Raw genomic sequence first — 12,796 nt, 5'->3', positions numbered from 1 at the left:
GATTTTATACCTTTTTCACAGTGAAAAAAAATCTGAATTTTGTGTTTTCTAAAAAGCAAATTTCTCTTTTTTTTTGTCTTTATAAACACATTTCTGAATGATAAACAAAACCAATAATCCTGCTGAATCAAGAAGCTGTACTCTAACATTTCAACAAAGACACAAACAGCTCCAATATCCTGCTTACTTATTTTATTATATTAACCTTGAATAGAGCTTTATTTTCCTGGGTGAACCATTGTAAAGCCTCTCTGCTAACTACCTCTGCTAATACCATGTGTATCGTCGGAGTGACAGGTTTACACCCAACAAAGCTGGAATGTAAGACTAACTGTCCTCTAGGTCGAGGCATGCAAGATCACACAAAGAGCGCAATTATGGTCTTTAAAGGTGTGAAAGGCCCAAGGCAGTTCCCCCAAGCAATAGAGAAACAAATGGAAAATGCAGCAGCTCCACTTTCACACGCCGTTGCTCAACATAATTTGTATTGCAACAATTTGAGAAATACAACTCATTGGCATTCATATCAAGTGAACAGACAGGAAGCCTGACAACAGATGTGTATTTGCTTTGATGCGACATTATTAACAGTCACTGATGAGAGTCATGTGACTGATTTACCAGTGGTTTGTCTGGTTTGTGGTCCGGGACCCTCCAAGTCTGCATGCCAAAAATGGGAAATGTCTCCAGTTTGTTGTCATAAAACTTGTCTTAGATTCATTAATTTTTTTAATTTCCCCCATTGGGGGATGAATAAAGTTTTTTTTCTATTCTATTCTATTCATCAGCTGTTTGTGTGTGTGTGTGTGTGTGTGTGTGTGAGTGTCATTTCTTACAGTGAATGCAGTCTTAAACAGCAGCTTCTGAGACGGAAAGGAGAAACGATGAGTATGCACAAAAGACACGTGTGAGCCTATTGGAACTCATAAACTGCAGTTTCTAAAGGAAGAAATCTGCGGTGGGAATGTGTGTAGCCCATGCATACTTCAGATTGTTCGTACACATGTTTTCTGATGCAAGCCAACCCTGATAAGTTGAATTGAGACATAATGAGAGACAGAATTTGACAGAAAATAGGTCCGGAGAGCTTATTGTTTATACATACGTCCAGAGGCGCCGCTAGGGATTTTGAGCCCCATGAAAATAATTTTTACTGGGCCCCCAAACAGCCGGCCAGGAGGTCGGGTAAAATTTGTGATGCTATTCTACATAAAACTATGCATTTTAATGGTATTTCTGACTATCGTTCCCATATTTGTGTAAAAAGATAAACATGACAGTTGAGGTAGGTAACACTGAGCACAAGGAATCCAATGGAATTCATTTATTTGCTGCAACACTGATACTCTGATTCTAAACTCTTAATTAGGCTACCTGAAAAATACAAAACATAAACGTAATGTTTCCAAAACAAATAAAGTTGTTACCAGTAAATTGTAAATAAAATATATTTTTGATTATAAGTTAGTAAATAACTTAGTGTCATATTATTTTTTGTCAGTATTATAATTTTATTAGGGCCTCTCTGGGCCCCTCTTAATCATGGGCCCCTAGAATCCTTCTCCTTTTACCCCCCTTTTCGGCGCCCCTGCATACGTCTGTATTAATAAGGACATTTTACCATTCACAAGCCCCACCGCAGTGTAAAAGATTCAGTCTAAACAGACTTCTTATTACTCTGGTTAATGGTGTCGATGTTGTACAAGATGTTGAATAACTTCAGGTGCCATTTGTGGTTTTCAATGGAAAGAATATATTAAGGGAGTGTCCATCCATTCTTGTATAAGAGTGGGCGTATGAATCAGGCTTATGCATGAGCGTACCATGGCACTATGAGTGAGCGTTATAAAAGATGACCAGGGGCATACGTGACTCTATAAACCTGACAAGAGGAATGCATATTTCTGCTTTGGAGCATGAACAAACATTCAGGACTCCAGAGATCCATGTGTGGGTCCAATCGTGGCTGGTATGCCATCTGACATAATCATTAGTCAGTCATGTTGGCAGATGTATCACCGGCTGTGTTCATATTGCTTTACAGGCCTTTCACAAAAAAGACGTTTTCCTAACTCTGCTGCCACACAGCCCACAGGTGGAACCTTGTGTGTTGGTGCAGAAAAGGATCAGAGGGAACACTTACATACACAACAGTACTTAATAAGTTGGATTCATCAGAGAGAATTCCTTTTGCGTTATGAAAGGTCAGACCTTTACTGTGTTTCAGGTGTGATGATGATGATGATTTTCTTGAACATAGGCTTCATCCTGAGGACCTTCCTGATATCAGGTCAATTTGCCCAAGGACCAGCAGAGTAGCTGTCATTTTCCTGAGTCAAATCATCATATTGTCCCACTATGTAAAGTGTTTTTCTTAGTTTTAAAGTTAGAGGATTTTTACACTACAAACCCTTTAACATATTTCATCCACGACTCATCTGATCTCTGTCTGACAGTTCAAGCTGTCATGAAGACAAGTCTCTCTATCACATAATTAACGTTACGCTGTGATACAGTTAGCTCCTGGTGAGTCATTCAGTTTAGATAATCTGGCTGTTGAAGAGGACTGGCAGTTTGCCACGATAACTCAGAGAGCTGGCTGTTCTCACCAGTGCTTACCCACATTCTGCTCACTTTCCTGACCACATGGTGATATTCTTCCCCATGCTATTTGTCACACGTTAGCTGCATTTGCCATGTTTTGCCCTGTGCTTGGTTTCTGGGTCTGAGGTGGGGTTGAGCAGGTTTTTCAGGAAGCCTGGGGCGGAGTTTGGTTCAGCTTCTGCACTCACACCTGTTTTCCATCTGCGCTCGTCAAGACGCCTTGATAAGGATCTGCAGGAGCAACCTGCCATTGCCAGATTCTTCTCATTGCTACAGTGGCAATCTGGCTGACTTCTGTGCTCATTTCCTAGTGAAACTCTCTATGTTCTTACCTTGTGCTCCAGGTGTCTGTTCCTCAACTAAACGATTTAGCTCGCTGCTCGCCATCTACCTTTGACTCAGTACCTTCTTCAGCACAGCCAGCACCCCCCCCCCCTCCACTCTGGAAACCCTCAGTCAGGAAAAACCCTCATCTTCTCTTGGATCTTCTCTCTCCGGCTCACGCTAACCACCTCCCCCTCCTCTCAGAGTTATCTGTTCACCTGGATCCGCTCATCGCTGCACCAACCTTTTCATAAACCTGGTCTTTACTCCAATCTCCCTGAGATATTCTGATTGGGGGTCACCCCTGCTTTTGCCGTGACACACGGACCCTTATTGTCTCCTGTGCTCTCATTGGCTAATGCTCCTCAGTCACCATTTCATTCTCTGCTGACTTCCTGAAAAAGCTAAATCTTCAGTTGTAGACAGGAAGGTCTTTTCAAGCCTTGAAAATCACATCTCTGAAGTTTTCACACATAGTTGGTGTTTAGTGATCGGCTGTTGAAGATTTGCCTCAAAGGGGTCTGTGACGTTGAAATCATGTAGTCTGAACTCACTTAAGAAATGAGACGTTGAATACAACTGGTACATCACAAATGCTTCAAAAGCATTAACATCAGCACCTCTCTGACAGCCTGGTGGGAATTTCTTAAAATTACAAAGTCCTCACTTCTCCCGTGTAAACTTACACCCATCTGGAACAATCCTGACATCCTGCAAAACAAAAAAATGCTAAACTTTACTCCATGGAAGAACAAAGGAATAAAACATCTGGAACATGTTGTCCAAAATGGAAATTTTATTTCATTCGATGCGCTCATATCACAACATGGGTTAGGAAGCAATAAATTTCTAGAATACCAACAACTTAAATCTATAATAACTAAGAAATATATCCTCCAACAACCAGACTTACAACTCCCCATTAGGGTAGCAGAATTTTTAAGCTTCTGTGCACCAAAACTGCTATCAAAAATATATAAATTACTGTCTAAGATGGATGATACAATTTCTTTACCATCCTCAAAATGGGAGGCAGATCTATCCCTCAGTTCTAATTCTAACCATAACTTCTGGCCACAAATATGTTTGAACACCTTCAGAATGACTCGAAATCCTAATTTGCAGCTCATACAATACAAAATCCTTCACAGAACACATTATACAGGACAAAGGATGTTCAGGATGGGTCTAACACACTCAAATATCTGCTCACATTGCACAGATAACACTCCTGATAATTATGCACACGCTTTATGGTTTTGTGCACCTGTCCAGAAGTTTTGGCTTGAGGTCTGTGAGGACCTATCAACATGGCTAAAGTGTAGTATTCCTGCATGCCCCACACTGTGCATACTGGGTGACTTGGACAACATCAACATGGAAATTAACTCCGCACACATGGTCCTCACAGTGCTATGTATCGCAAAGAAAACTATTCTCATGAACTGGAAAGCAAAGAGGAATCTGTGTATTAACCAGTTTAGAAACGTTCTTTTAGATTATATTAGCATGGAAACAATGTCTGCCTCCTCAAAAGATCAACTGGCTGAATTTCATTCTCTCTGGTCCCCGCTGATTAGCTTTATCACATAGTGGGGGTGATGTGTTGCTGTCCCGCCGCTCTGGGCGGTCGGTTGTGTGCTGGGGGGGCTGTGTGGCTTCGGGTTTCTGGTGGTCTCTCGGGTCGTGGGGGCCGGGTTGATCATTGCTGGGGGGGGCTGTGTGGCTTCGGGTTTCTGGTGGTCTCTCGGGTCGTGGGGACCGGGTTGATCATTGCTGGGGGGGGCTGTGTGTCTGGCCTACTTGACAGTTTGGGGGACTTGTGGGTGGAGCTGTCTTGCGGTGTTGTGCGTGGTCTCTTGGTGGACATGGGCGGGGTGGTCGCTGGCTATGGGTCGGGTGGCCGCGCCGCTCCGGCGTGGGTTGTAGTGCTGGGCCTGGGTCCTGGTGTCTGGGCGCTGCCTTGCGCCCCGGGGGGTGCCCTGCCTGTGCCCGGGGGGTCTGGTTGCCCTGGGCACGCCGCCGTGAAGGTGGGTCGGTGCGGGTCCTGGTGTCGGGCTGGTTGCTCTGGGGTCTCTGATGTGCCTGCAGGCTGTTCTTTGTTAGGGTGGGGTGGCGTGCGGTGGGGTGTGGCGGTGCTTCTCCCCTGTTGGGGGCGGCTTGGGTGGGCCTGGGTGATGGTGGGTCTCAGGCCCGGGCTGCTATGACTGGAGTGATTGTGTGGTTTGTTTGTTGTTTATTTGTTTTTGTTTGTTGTGTTCTGTTTTGTTTTGTTCTTTTCTTTATTTGTAGGGGCCGTCTGGGGAGGGGCGGGTGGGTGCCTTCGGGTTGCCAAGTGGCTCCCCGCATACGCTGCGGGCCCCGGACCTGGTGAACATCGAGCCCTCCTGCTCTGTGGCGGATCCCAGGAAACAGGGGTGCCTGTTGCAGCCATTCCTTGGCTGCCTTCTCCGGGGGAGCCTTTCTCCCCCGGTCTTCTAGATCCCCATACCCTCTCCCTTCTGGCTTCTGTACACAGCACACATTCACACACGTAGGGTTTGAGGGCGGGTGTGTTCTGTGGGGGGCAGCGGATGGGTCCACGTAGGTGGTCCCATTTGCTGCACTCTGCAGCCCCCCGCCCTTGTTTTAATTACACCTTAGACATTACCAATCATGAGACACACACACACACACACACACACACACACACACACACACACACACACACACACACACACACACACATTAGGTTTTGGGGGGCGATAGCACTGAGTGGTATCTGGTGGGCGGGGCTCTTTGGGTATGTAGGCTGCCCGGAGGGCCACGCTCCCAGTTCCACAAGGTTGCTTGCCCCTCAATTTTAAATGCTCACTATTAGAAAATATCAAAGAGCCAGAGGGGAGAGGGGAGGGGTCTTCCCGCACCCCTGTTGCCTGGTTGCTGCCTGGGGCGGGGGGGCCAGGAGGAGGAGTTGTCCTGCTGGTTTGGGGTCTGTGGTGGCTGGGGGGCTGCTGGCCCCCGGATGTGCCCGCTACGCCACACTCCAGCGGAGGTGGGGGATGGATGCATGTGCTATGCGAGTGTTTGTGGATGTGTTTTTTTTTTTGTTGTTTTTTGTCTTATATGATTTATGGGGTGACTGGATCTGGGTCCTGCTGTCCTCTGGCCTGCTTGTGCTGTTCCTGATGGGGGGGTGGCGCTTGGGCTCGCGGGTGCCGGTTCCGGCGCACGGCCCATGTCTGGGTGGCGGGGCCCTGGCGGGGCTGGTAGGCTGCCGCCTCTGGTCGCCGGGGGGGCTCTGCCCGATGCTTGTGGGGGCTCTGTCTGAGAGCTTCCTCTGCTGTCTTCTGGGGGGATGCGTGGTCGTCCCTATGATGGGCTTCCCGGGTTCTGTGCTCCTTAGGGGCTGTTGGTGGCCTGGGTCTGGGGGCCCTCTCGGCCTGCTTCTGATTGCTGGGGGGGGGGGGGGGGGGGGGATTGTGCCATTATACACTGATATTTAAGCATGGTTATTTAAGATGGTGGGACCATCTACGTGTATTGCATGTTCATGCACACACACACACACTCACATTCATTAAGCAGCTCACTAAGCAGTTGTTGTACTGTCCTGTGGTTTAAGGTCACCTGTGTATCATATGAGATTGCTGCTGCTTGTGTTTTTTTGTTTTGTTTGTGTGTTTGTTCTCTACTTGTCTGCTTACAGGTGCTCCTGGTGCTTCTAAGGTTGGATTCCCCACAAAAGCCGTGAATCGTCTTCAGTTTTGTTTTTACAGGTGTAGCAGCTGGTTGTCGGATTTTTCATTGTTTTTTATGTTTGTCTGGAAAAAGTGTGTAAACGACCTGCGTAAACGATGAATCCCACCCGTGCGTGTCTAAGTTCACGTGCACGAGGATAGTAGATTTACATACTCCACGCCCAAAATGATACCATATAAGGCTGTGCTTCCTCTCTCCTGTGCCAGGAAGTGTTGAGTCATGAGAATGGCATCAAGGCACAAAAAGAACAACTTTAGGGGCTCTGAGACTGAAGTTCTGCTTTCAGAGATCCAGAAAGGAAAATCTGTCATTTTCAGCAGTGTCAGCAGTGGAATTACGGGACCTGCTAAAGCCAAGAAATGGGAAGTTATTAAAGTGCTGTTAATTCTGTGTCACCTGTAGTTCGTAATGTCACCGAAATAAAGAAGAAATGGTTTGATATGAAAATGGCTTAAAAAAACGTCTCACCATGGCCAGGCGCTCGATGACTGCAACTAAAGCCGTGCAATCAGTTGTTGCCTCATCATGATGGCTCTTTGATGGGGTGGTCCATGAGGGGGGTCTTCTGGCACCACAGCTTCTGGTCGGCCTGGGCTGGTTCAGGTGGCAATATTGCACCATGAACGAGGTATTGAGACACACCCACCTGGCCTTCAGCTCAGTGCGCTCCACAACAGCACGGGTGCTTTGATGCATATATGTGTGCAGTCTATTGCTCCGATTATGTTTGGGAGTCCAGCCATGGCATGAAAGTCCCTCTTAATATGTACTTGTTGGACAGCGGTGTATGGGAATGTGATGTACCATGGGTGATAAACTGATGAGAGCTTTGATGACCAAGGGGAGCACACGACTCACAGAGGACTGGGACACCCCCGATCTGTCTCCAATCTCCCTCTGAAAGGTTCCAGTGGCCAAAAATCCAAGGGTGGTGAGGACCTGGAGGTGTGGTGGAACTGGGTTTGATCGGCGTGTTTCTCTCTGGAGTTGTGGCTCTACCAAGCTGCATATTTGCAGCAGCCAAATTAACCTTCAATTAGTGCATAATTTAAGTCCAACAGAATAATGTCAGCATAATTATGGAGTATAATGTATATTTATTTATGTTTTCTTCAAAGTAATTAACACATTGACTCCCAAGTCACGTAAAACTACGTTTTTACTGCCCATGCGTTGGCTCCCACATGGTAAAAATACGTTTTTACGTTTTTTTTATGGATTCTGAATCTATACATTCTAATGCACATTCTGTGTGATTTTTATAATTATGTGATGAACAGAACTGACATAGATGGCAGTCAAAAACTGGTGTCATCATCTGGACATTTTGATCATTACGCCAATGGCTTTGCGTCAACTCAAGAACAATTTTGATAACGCTGCATTGATTGTTGTGCATTTCCGCATTGTGTCCAATCGCACGTGTCGGTTTCCAGAGGGTGGCGGTAAAGTAACATAAACAAACAACAAGAAGGAGAAGAAGACACGCGACAAGTCTAAGGAGGCGGTCTTATGAACAGGTTAGCTTTGTAACATGCGACACGCAAATCCTCTGACTCGGATATGTAAGTATCTAAAGTGCCACAGGCTGAAAGAGCGCACCTTTCACAAAAGCCCCGATCTCAGTTTGTTGTTGATTTTGGTGGATACCCGCCTTGGTTTAGCTAAGGATAGCTTGCTAATGGCGGCACCTAGAGACACGCAGTTTTGACCCACAAAGAGTTTAAAGTCTCAGCTTTCAAACAAGCCATAACATGTTTCAGTGGCCCTATCACATAGTATGCTGTGTGACTGTACAAAAAACGTCAAAAAATGGTTTAGAACGCTGGGAGTCTACGACATAATTCTGTAAAAACAGCCGGTATTCAATGTGTTAATTATACAATCCATTAGTCAAGCAAACTTGATTTGAATAACAGCGGACTATTTTAGGAAACTCCTACAACAGGTCTGGATCACTCCTAAATTCTGTTCGTTCCTGAAAGAAAACGTAAAATACGAAAAGATTGGTGAATGCGCAAATTCTCTTATATCACTCGTACGTACGACTTAAGAACAAATCTGTGCGTACGAACGGTTGTTGCATGAGGCCCATTGAGTGTATGTACACCATTAAAGTCGGCACTGAGTTGTCAGTTTTACACCTGCTTCGCTCGGTTTTTCTCCACAGTGAGGGGACAACTATCTGGTGTGAATAAACTTCTTTGAAATTGTTAATGGATAAAGAAAGCAGGGACTTGGTTAGAACAATCAATCGTGAGTCCCACATGGCAGAAGGTCGATTTTATGCAGTGTGAGAAGATCTGGCTGCAGGAAAGTCGATTAGAATGTGTTGTCAATATACTTTACTAGATTCATATCACCCATTAATCCTGAACCAGAGGGCTCATATATTATCCATTATGATAATACACAAATGATAATATGATAATACACAATACAATCCTTGGAGACGTGGTCTGGACTGAGGTGGAGGGTGAGCCGACTGTTGTTACAGACGTATGATTTCTAAAATGGCTCAAATATTTGGCCTCTAATAAAAAATCAAGTATTGCTTGAGGAACAGAGAGATAGAGATACATTGAATACTCTCAAATCACGCACTAACCTCCACTTGGATTTCTCTATTTTACACCTCTTAATATTTGAGTGTCACACTCCCTGTGTGTTCTAAACAATAACTCTGCAGATTGATCCAAGTCCGTTAAATTCAGTTTTATTCATATTGCTCCAAATCACAACAAATGCCATCTTAAGAACCTTAATCCCTCATTGGTTTTACTGGCTCCCTCTTTGTCTTCTGGCTAATTTGGAGAAGTTTGGAATTCTTTTGAACTCTATTGTCTCGTGGGAAGCAGAGTTTTATTTTGGACCATGAATTGTTTGGTACATGTGTGTCAGCTTCTCCTTCAGCACATCACTTTTCACCTGATTTGATCTGATCTATGGTGGGCTCTTTGATTTGCTTTGACAGCCTGTGGTTTTGCTGCCTTTGATGCATCCCACAGGATTCTGATCGTTGTTGCATCATGTAATTAAAAAGCACTGATAAAGGCAAGGCAAGGCAAGGCAATTTTATTTATAGAGCACAATTCATGCACAGGGCAATTCAAAGTGCTTTACAGCTACATAAAATCACAAGAAGGCAATAAAACCATTAAAAAGGAATAAAAAAAATAAAAGAAAGAAATTAAAAAAGAAAGAAATTTAAAACCCATTAAAATAATCATTAAGTAATTAAAAAGTGAAGAGTGCAGATAAAATACTTTCAGGTGTCATATGCACAGCTAAATAGAACTGTTTTCAGCATGGACTTAAACATTGTCAGAGTTGAGGCCTGTCTCACATCTTCTGGAAGACTGTTCCAGATTTTAGGAGCATAAAACTGAAACGCAGCCTCAGCTTGTTTAGTAAACAGTTTGTATGGATTGTACCTTTCAACAGGAAACTTTTGCTGAGAGCAGGGCCTCGACACTGCTCGAACCACATGTTGTTTAGGAACAGAATGAACTCTGTCTACACAATGATAAAGATGTAGATAGAGATTAGGATTGGGCCACATACACACAGAATGATATCAAGAGGTATAAGAAGATCTCACAAACTAAGCTCATTGGGAATATCCGTGCATGCTGCCATGTACATGTCTCTGTGTCGTTCTGATCAATAAATTCCCCATAAGAGGCTGCAAAGGTGCGTCCGACTCCTTTTTCTCCACAAAGAACTGTGGGCAGTCAGTAGCCTGGGAATTCCCATGCTGCTTTGCGCTCGATTTCATTCTCACTGCAAAGTCAGCCTGGAAACCACCGCCCTTATTTTTGCCAGAGTTTGGGAACCAATCATAGAACGGGGGGGGCAGCAAGACGATGACGACGTCCATGCGCTACACCGAAGCTTGTAGAGTGTTAATCCAACATGACAGCGGACACAACGTTACCGTTCGATACAGCCTTAGAAAGTGTTTTGGAGTAGATTCAACCTGGGGTCATTTGAACCGTGACATCCAGCCAAGTAGCCCACCCGAAGTTTTTCCGATATTGGCTGAACATCAGCTGAGTTACTGAGTTATCCCGAATAGCTTAGTACAAGCGCTGACGGACCCTGGCAGTATCTCCAAAATTACCACACTAAAATCACATGCCATGACACCAAACTTCTACAGTAGTACATATATGGTCTGTACTCACAAAACGATGCATTTTGTACATAGTCCAGGAGTTTATTACTATCAACACAAGCCTGATAGCTTTTCTGCTGCTAAAGCTTCGTTGACGTCACTTCTGGGATCTTGGAGCTTCAATGTAAGATGAGGGTTGATCTACTACTGTAGACAACAAAGCAAGGCTGCTCAATTTCTCCATTATTAAAATAAATTCACAACTCTACAACATAAAAATTCATGTAGAATATAGCATATAGGCCTACTTTGTTGTTAATTTAAGTAGCTTAGAGCGCAAGTTTACTTTTATTTTACTTTTTTTTTCTTCTTCCTCGTCGAATTTCTGTCGTCATCTGGTATAAGTGATACAATTGGCTATGAATCGCGCGCAAAGCAGCATGGGAAGAACCAGACGTCATTTTATAGACATTCGTAGCGCCCAATAAACGGCTCTAGGCATTCGTAAACCACGCCTCAAATACGAGAAAATGCCCACCTAGTTCCCAGACCACCATCTCATCGAGATTGTGGACGCGTCAGCCAGGCTAGGCAGTCAGAGTAACGTGTAAAAAATAAGCAGCTTTTCCATGTGAAGTCATGAAGGAGTGTTGGCTCTACAAGGATGAGCGCTATATGAGAGCGACTTCTTCTTATTATCGGTGTGAATAATAATGGAATGTGACCTCAGACACATGTCAGGCCATATTAAGTGGGACCATACAGCTTTAGCACACAAGCTGTGAACATATCTATTGAGAAAAAGTTTGCTAAAATATATCTATTTTTTCATTTGCCTGATGCTATGAAACAACATCCAGCATAGATTACAGATTTAACTTTATGTTGCAAATGTGAGCAAAGTCTTCAGAGCCAGAATAAACAAGTGGGCTGACCCTGAAGGCCTCGGAGCCACCCAGCAGTTCTGAAGACAAATATTTCCCCTTTGGACCAGTAAGGCGAGGAAAGGTGTGTTTGCAGAGGACACAGAGGGGTGCTTTGTCCCCTTCAGCTCGCCAATCTCTCCCCACCCTATCCCACACCATTCCACTCTCTCTCTCCTTCTCAGTCATTCCTCCCTCAAGCCCACCTTCAGGCTCCCCCATCCCCTGGTCTGCTCTCTCCTGGAGCTCACACAAACCTTCACACTGAAGAGATGCTATCACTTCTTTGCTGTTATCTCCTGCTCATCTTTGCTCAACAGGTAAGAGGAGCATTCTCCTTTTCCATTCTCATATTTGCAACAGATCAGGTCTCTGATAGAGAGAGGCCAGGCTGTGTATCACTTGGCACGTGTCTTTGATGAAGCAACAGGACAATCCTGAGCTGAGATGCTCTGGAGCTGCTGGATGCAAAAAACCCAAAAATCTTTTTAGCAGTGGGATCTAATGTACTTATTCCTACACAGTGTAGGATTTCAGGGCTCAGTTTCAGTCTTTATGTTAGACTTATGAGCTGGTGGGAAAACAATCATTAAAGAAATCAATGAATAAAAATGGAAAAACAACAACAACCAATTTTCTGTTGTCTTCAAATTAAAAGCTCCCACAGACCCTTTCACACCAGGAAATGAGCTCATTCAGTAAACCTGGCAGACAGGCGCCAGATTTTTGGCATAACCCTCAGTGACCCATGGAACCCAGCCAAAGGGACGGGAGCACAAGTGGCACCATGTAGAGGTTTCATCCAGGCAAAGAAGAAATATGAGAGAAATGGCAGCGTTGGATGCAGGAATATTTCAAAGTTACTGTGCTGTAACTCCTCTAAGCTGATGGAGCCTTCACCACTGCAGAGCTGTAAGGCTGCTACTTCAAGATTCAATTCTCAGTTAAGTTAACTTTGAGCAACGAGCCATTTCCAACAAGCGACAACTGCAAGGAAAGCTTCACAGGACAAACAATTATTGCCCGGCCCAAAACTAACTTACAGCTAAAGTAAAACTGAAAGATACGAAGACACAATGTGCAACAT

The 12,796-nt window shown here is 44.6% G+C and overlaps 1 protein-coding gene across 3 annotated transcripts in view; it reads left to right on the top strand.

Moving 5' to 3' along the window:
* The window catches only part of ccn6 (cellular communication network factor 6), a 95,418-nt gene that overhangs the window by 64,629 nt on the left and 17,993 nt on the right, over nt 1-12,796 (top strand). Inside the window, exon 1 of one of the 3 annotated variants that reach the window (XM_075458607.1) lies at nt 11,237-12,029. The exons of the other annotated variants lie outside the window; for them this stretch is intronic. Coding sequence (XP_075314722.1) covers nt 11,982-12,029 — 48 coding nt within the window. The 5' untranslated portion in view covers nt 11,237-11,981. Of the gene's footprint in view, nt 1-11,236; nt 12,030-12,796 lie in introns of those variants that run through there. 3 annotated transcript variants of the gene reach the window in all.

The sequence above is a fragment of the Odontesthes bonariensis genome, chromosome 24 (genome assembly GCF_027942865.1).
Source record: "Odontesthes bonariensis isolate fOdoBon6 chromosome 24, fOdoBon6.hap1, whole genome shotgun sequence".
Lineage (NCBI taxonomy): Eukaryota > Metazoa > Chordata > Actinopteri > Atheriniformes > Atherinopsidae > Odontesthes > Odontesthes bonariensis.
The sequence above is the reverse complement of the archived record's forward strand: the minus strand, read 5'-3'. Positions and strand labels throughout refer to the sequence as shown.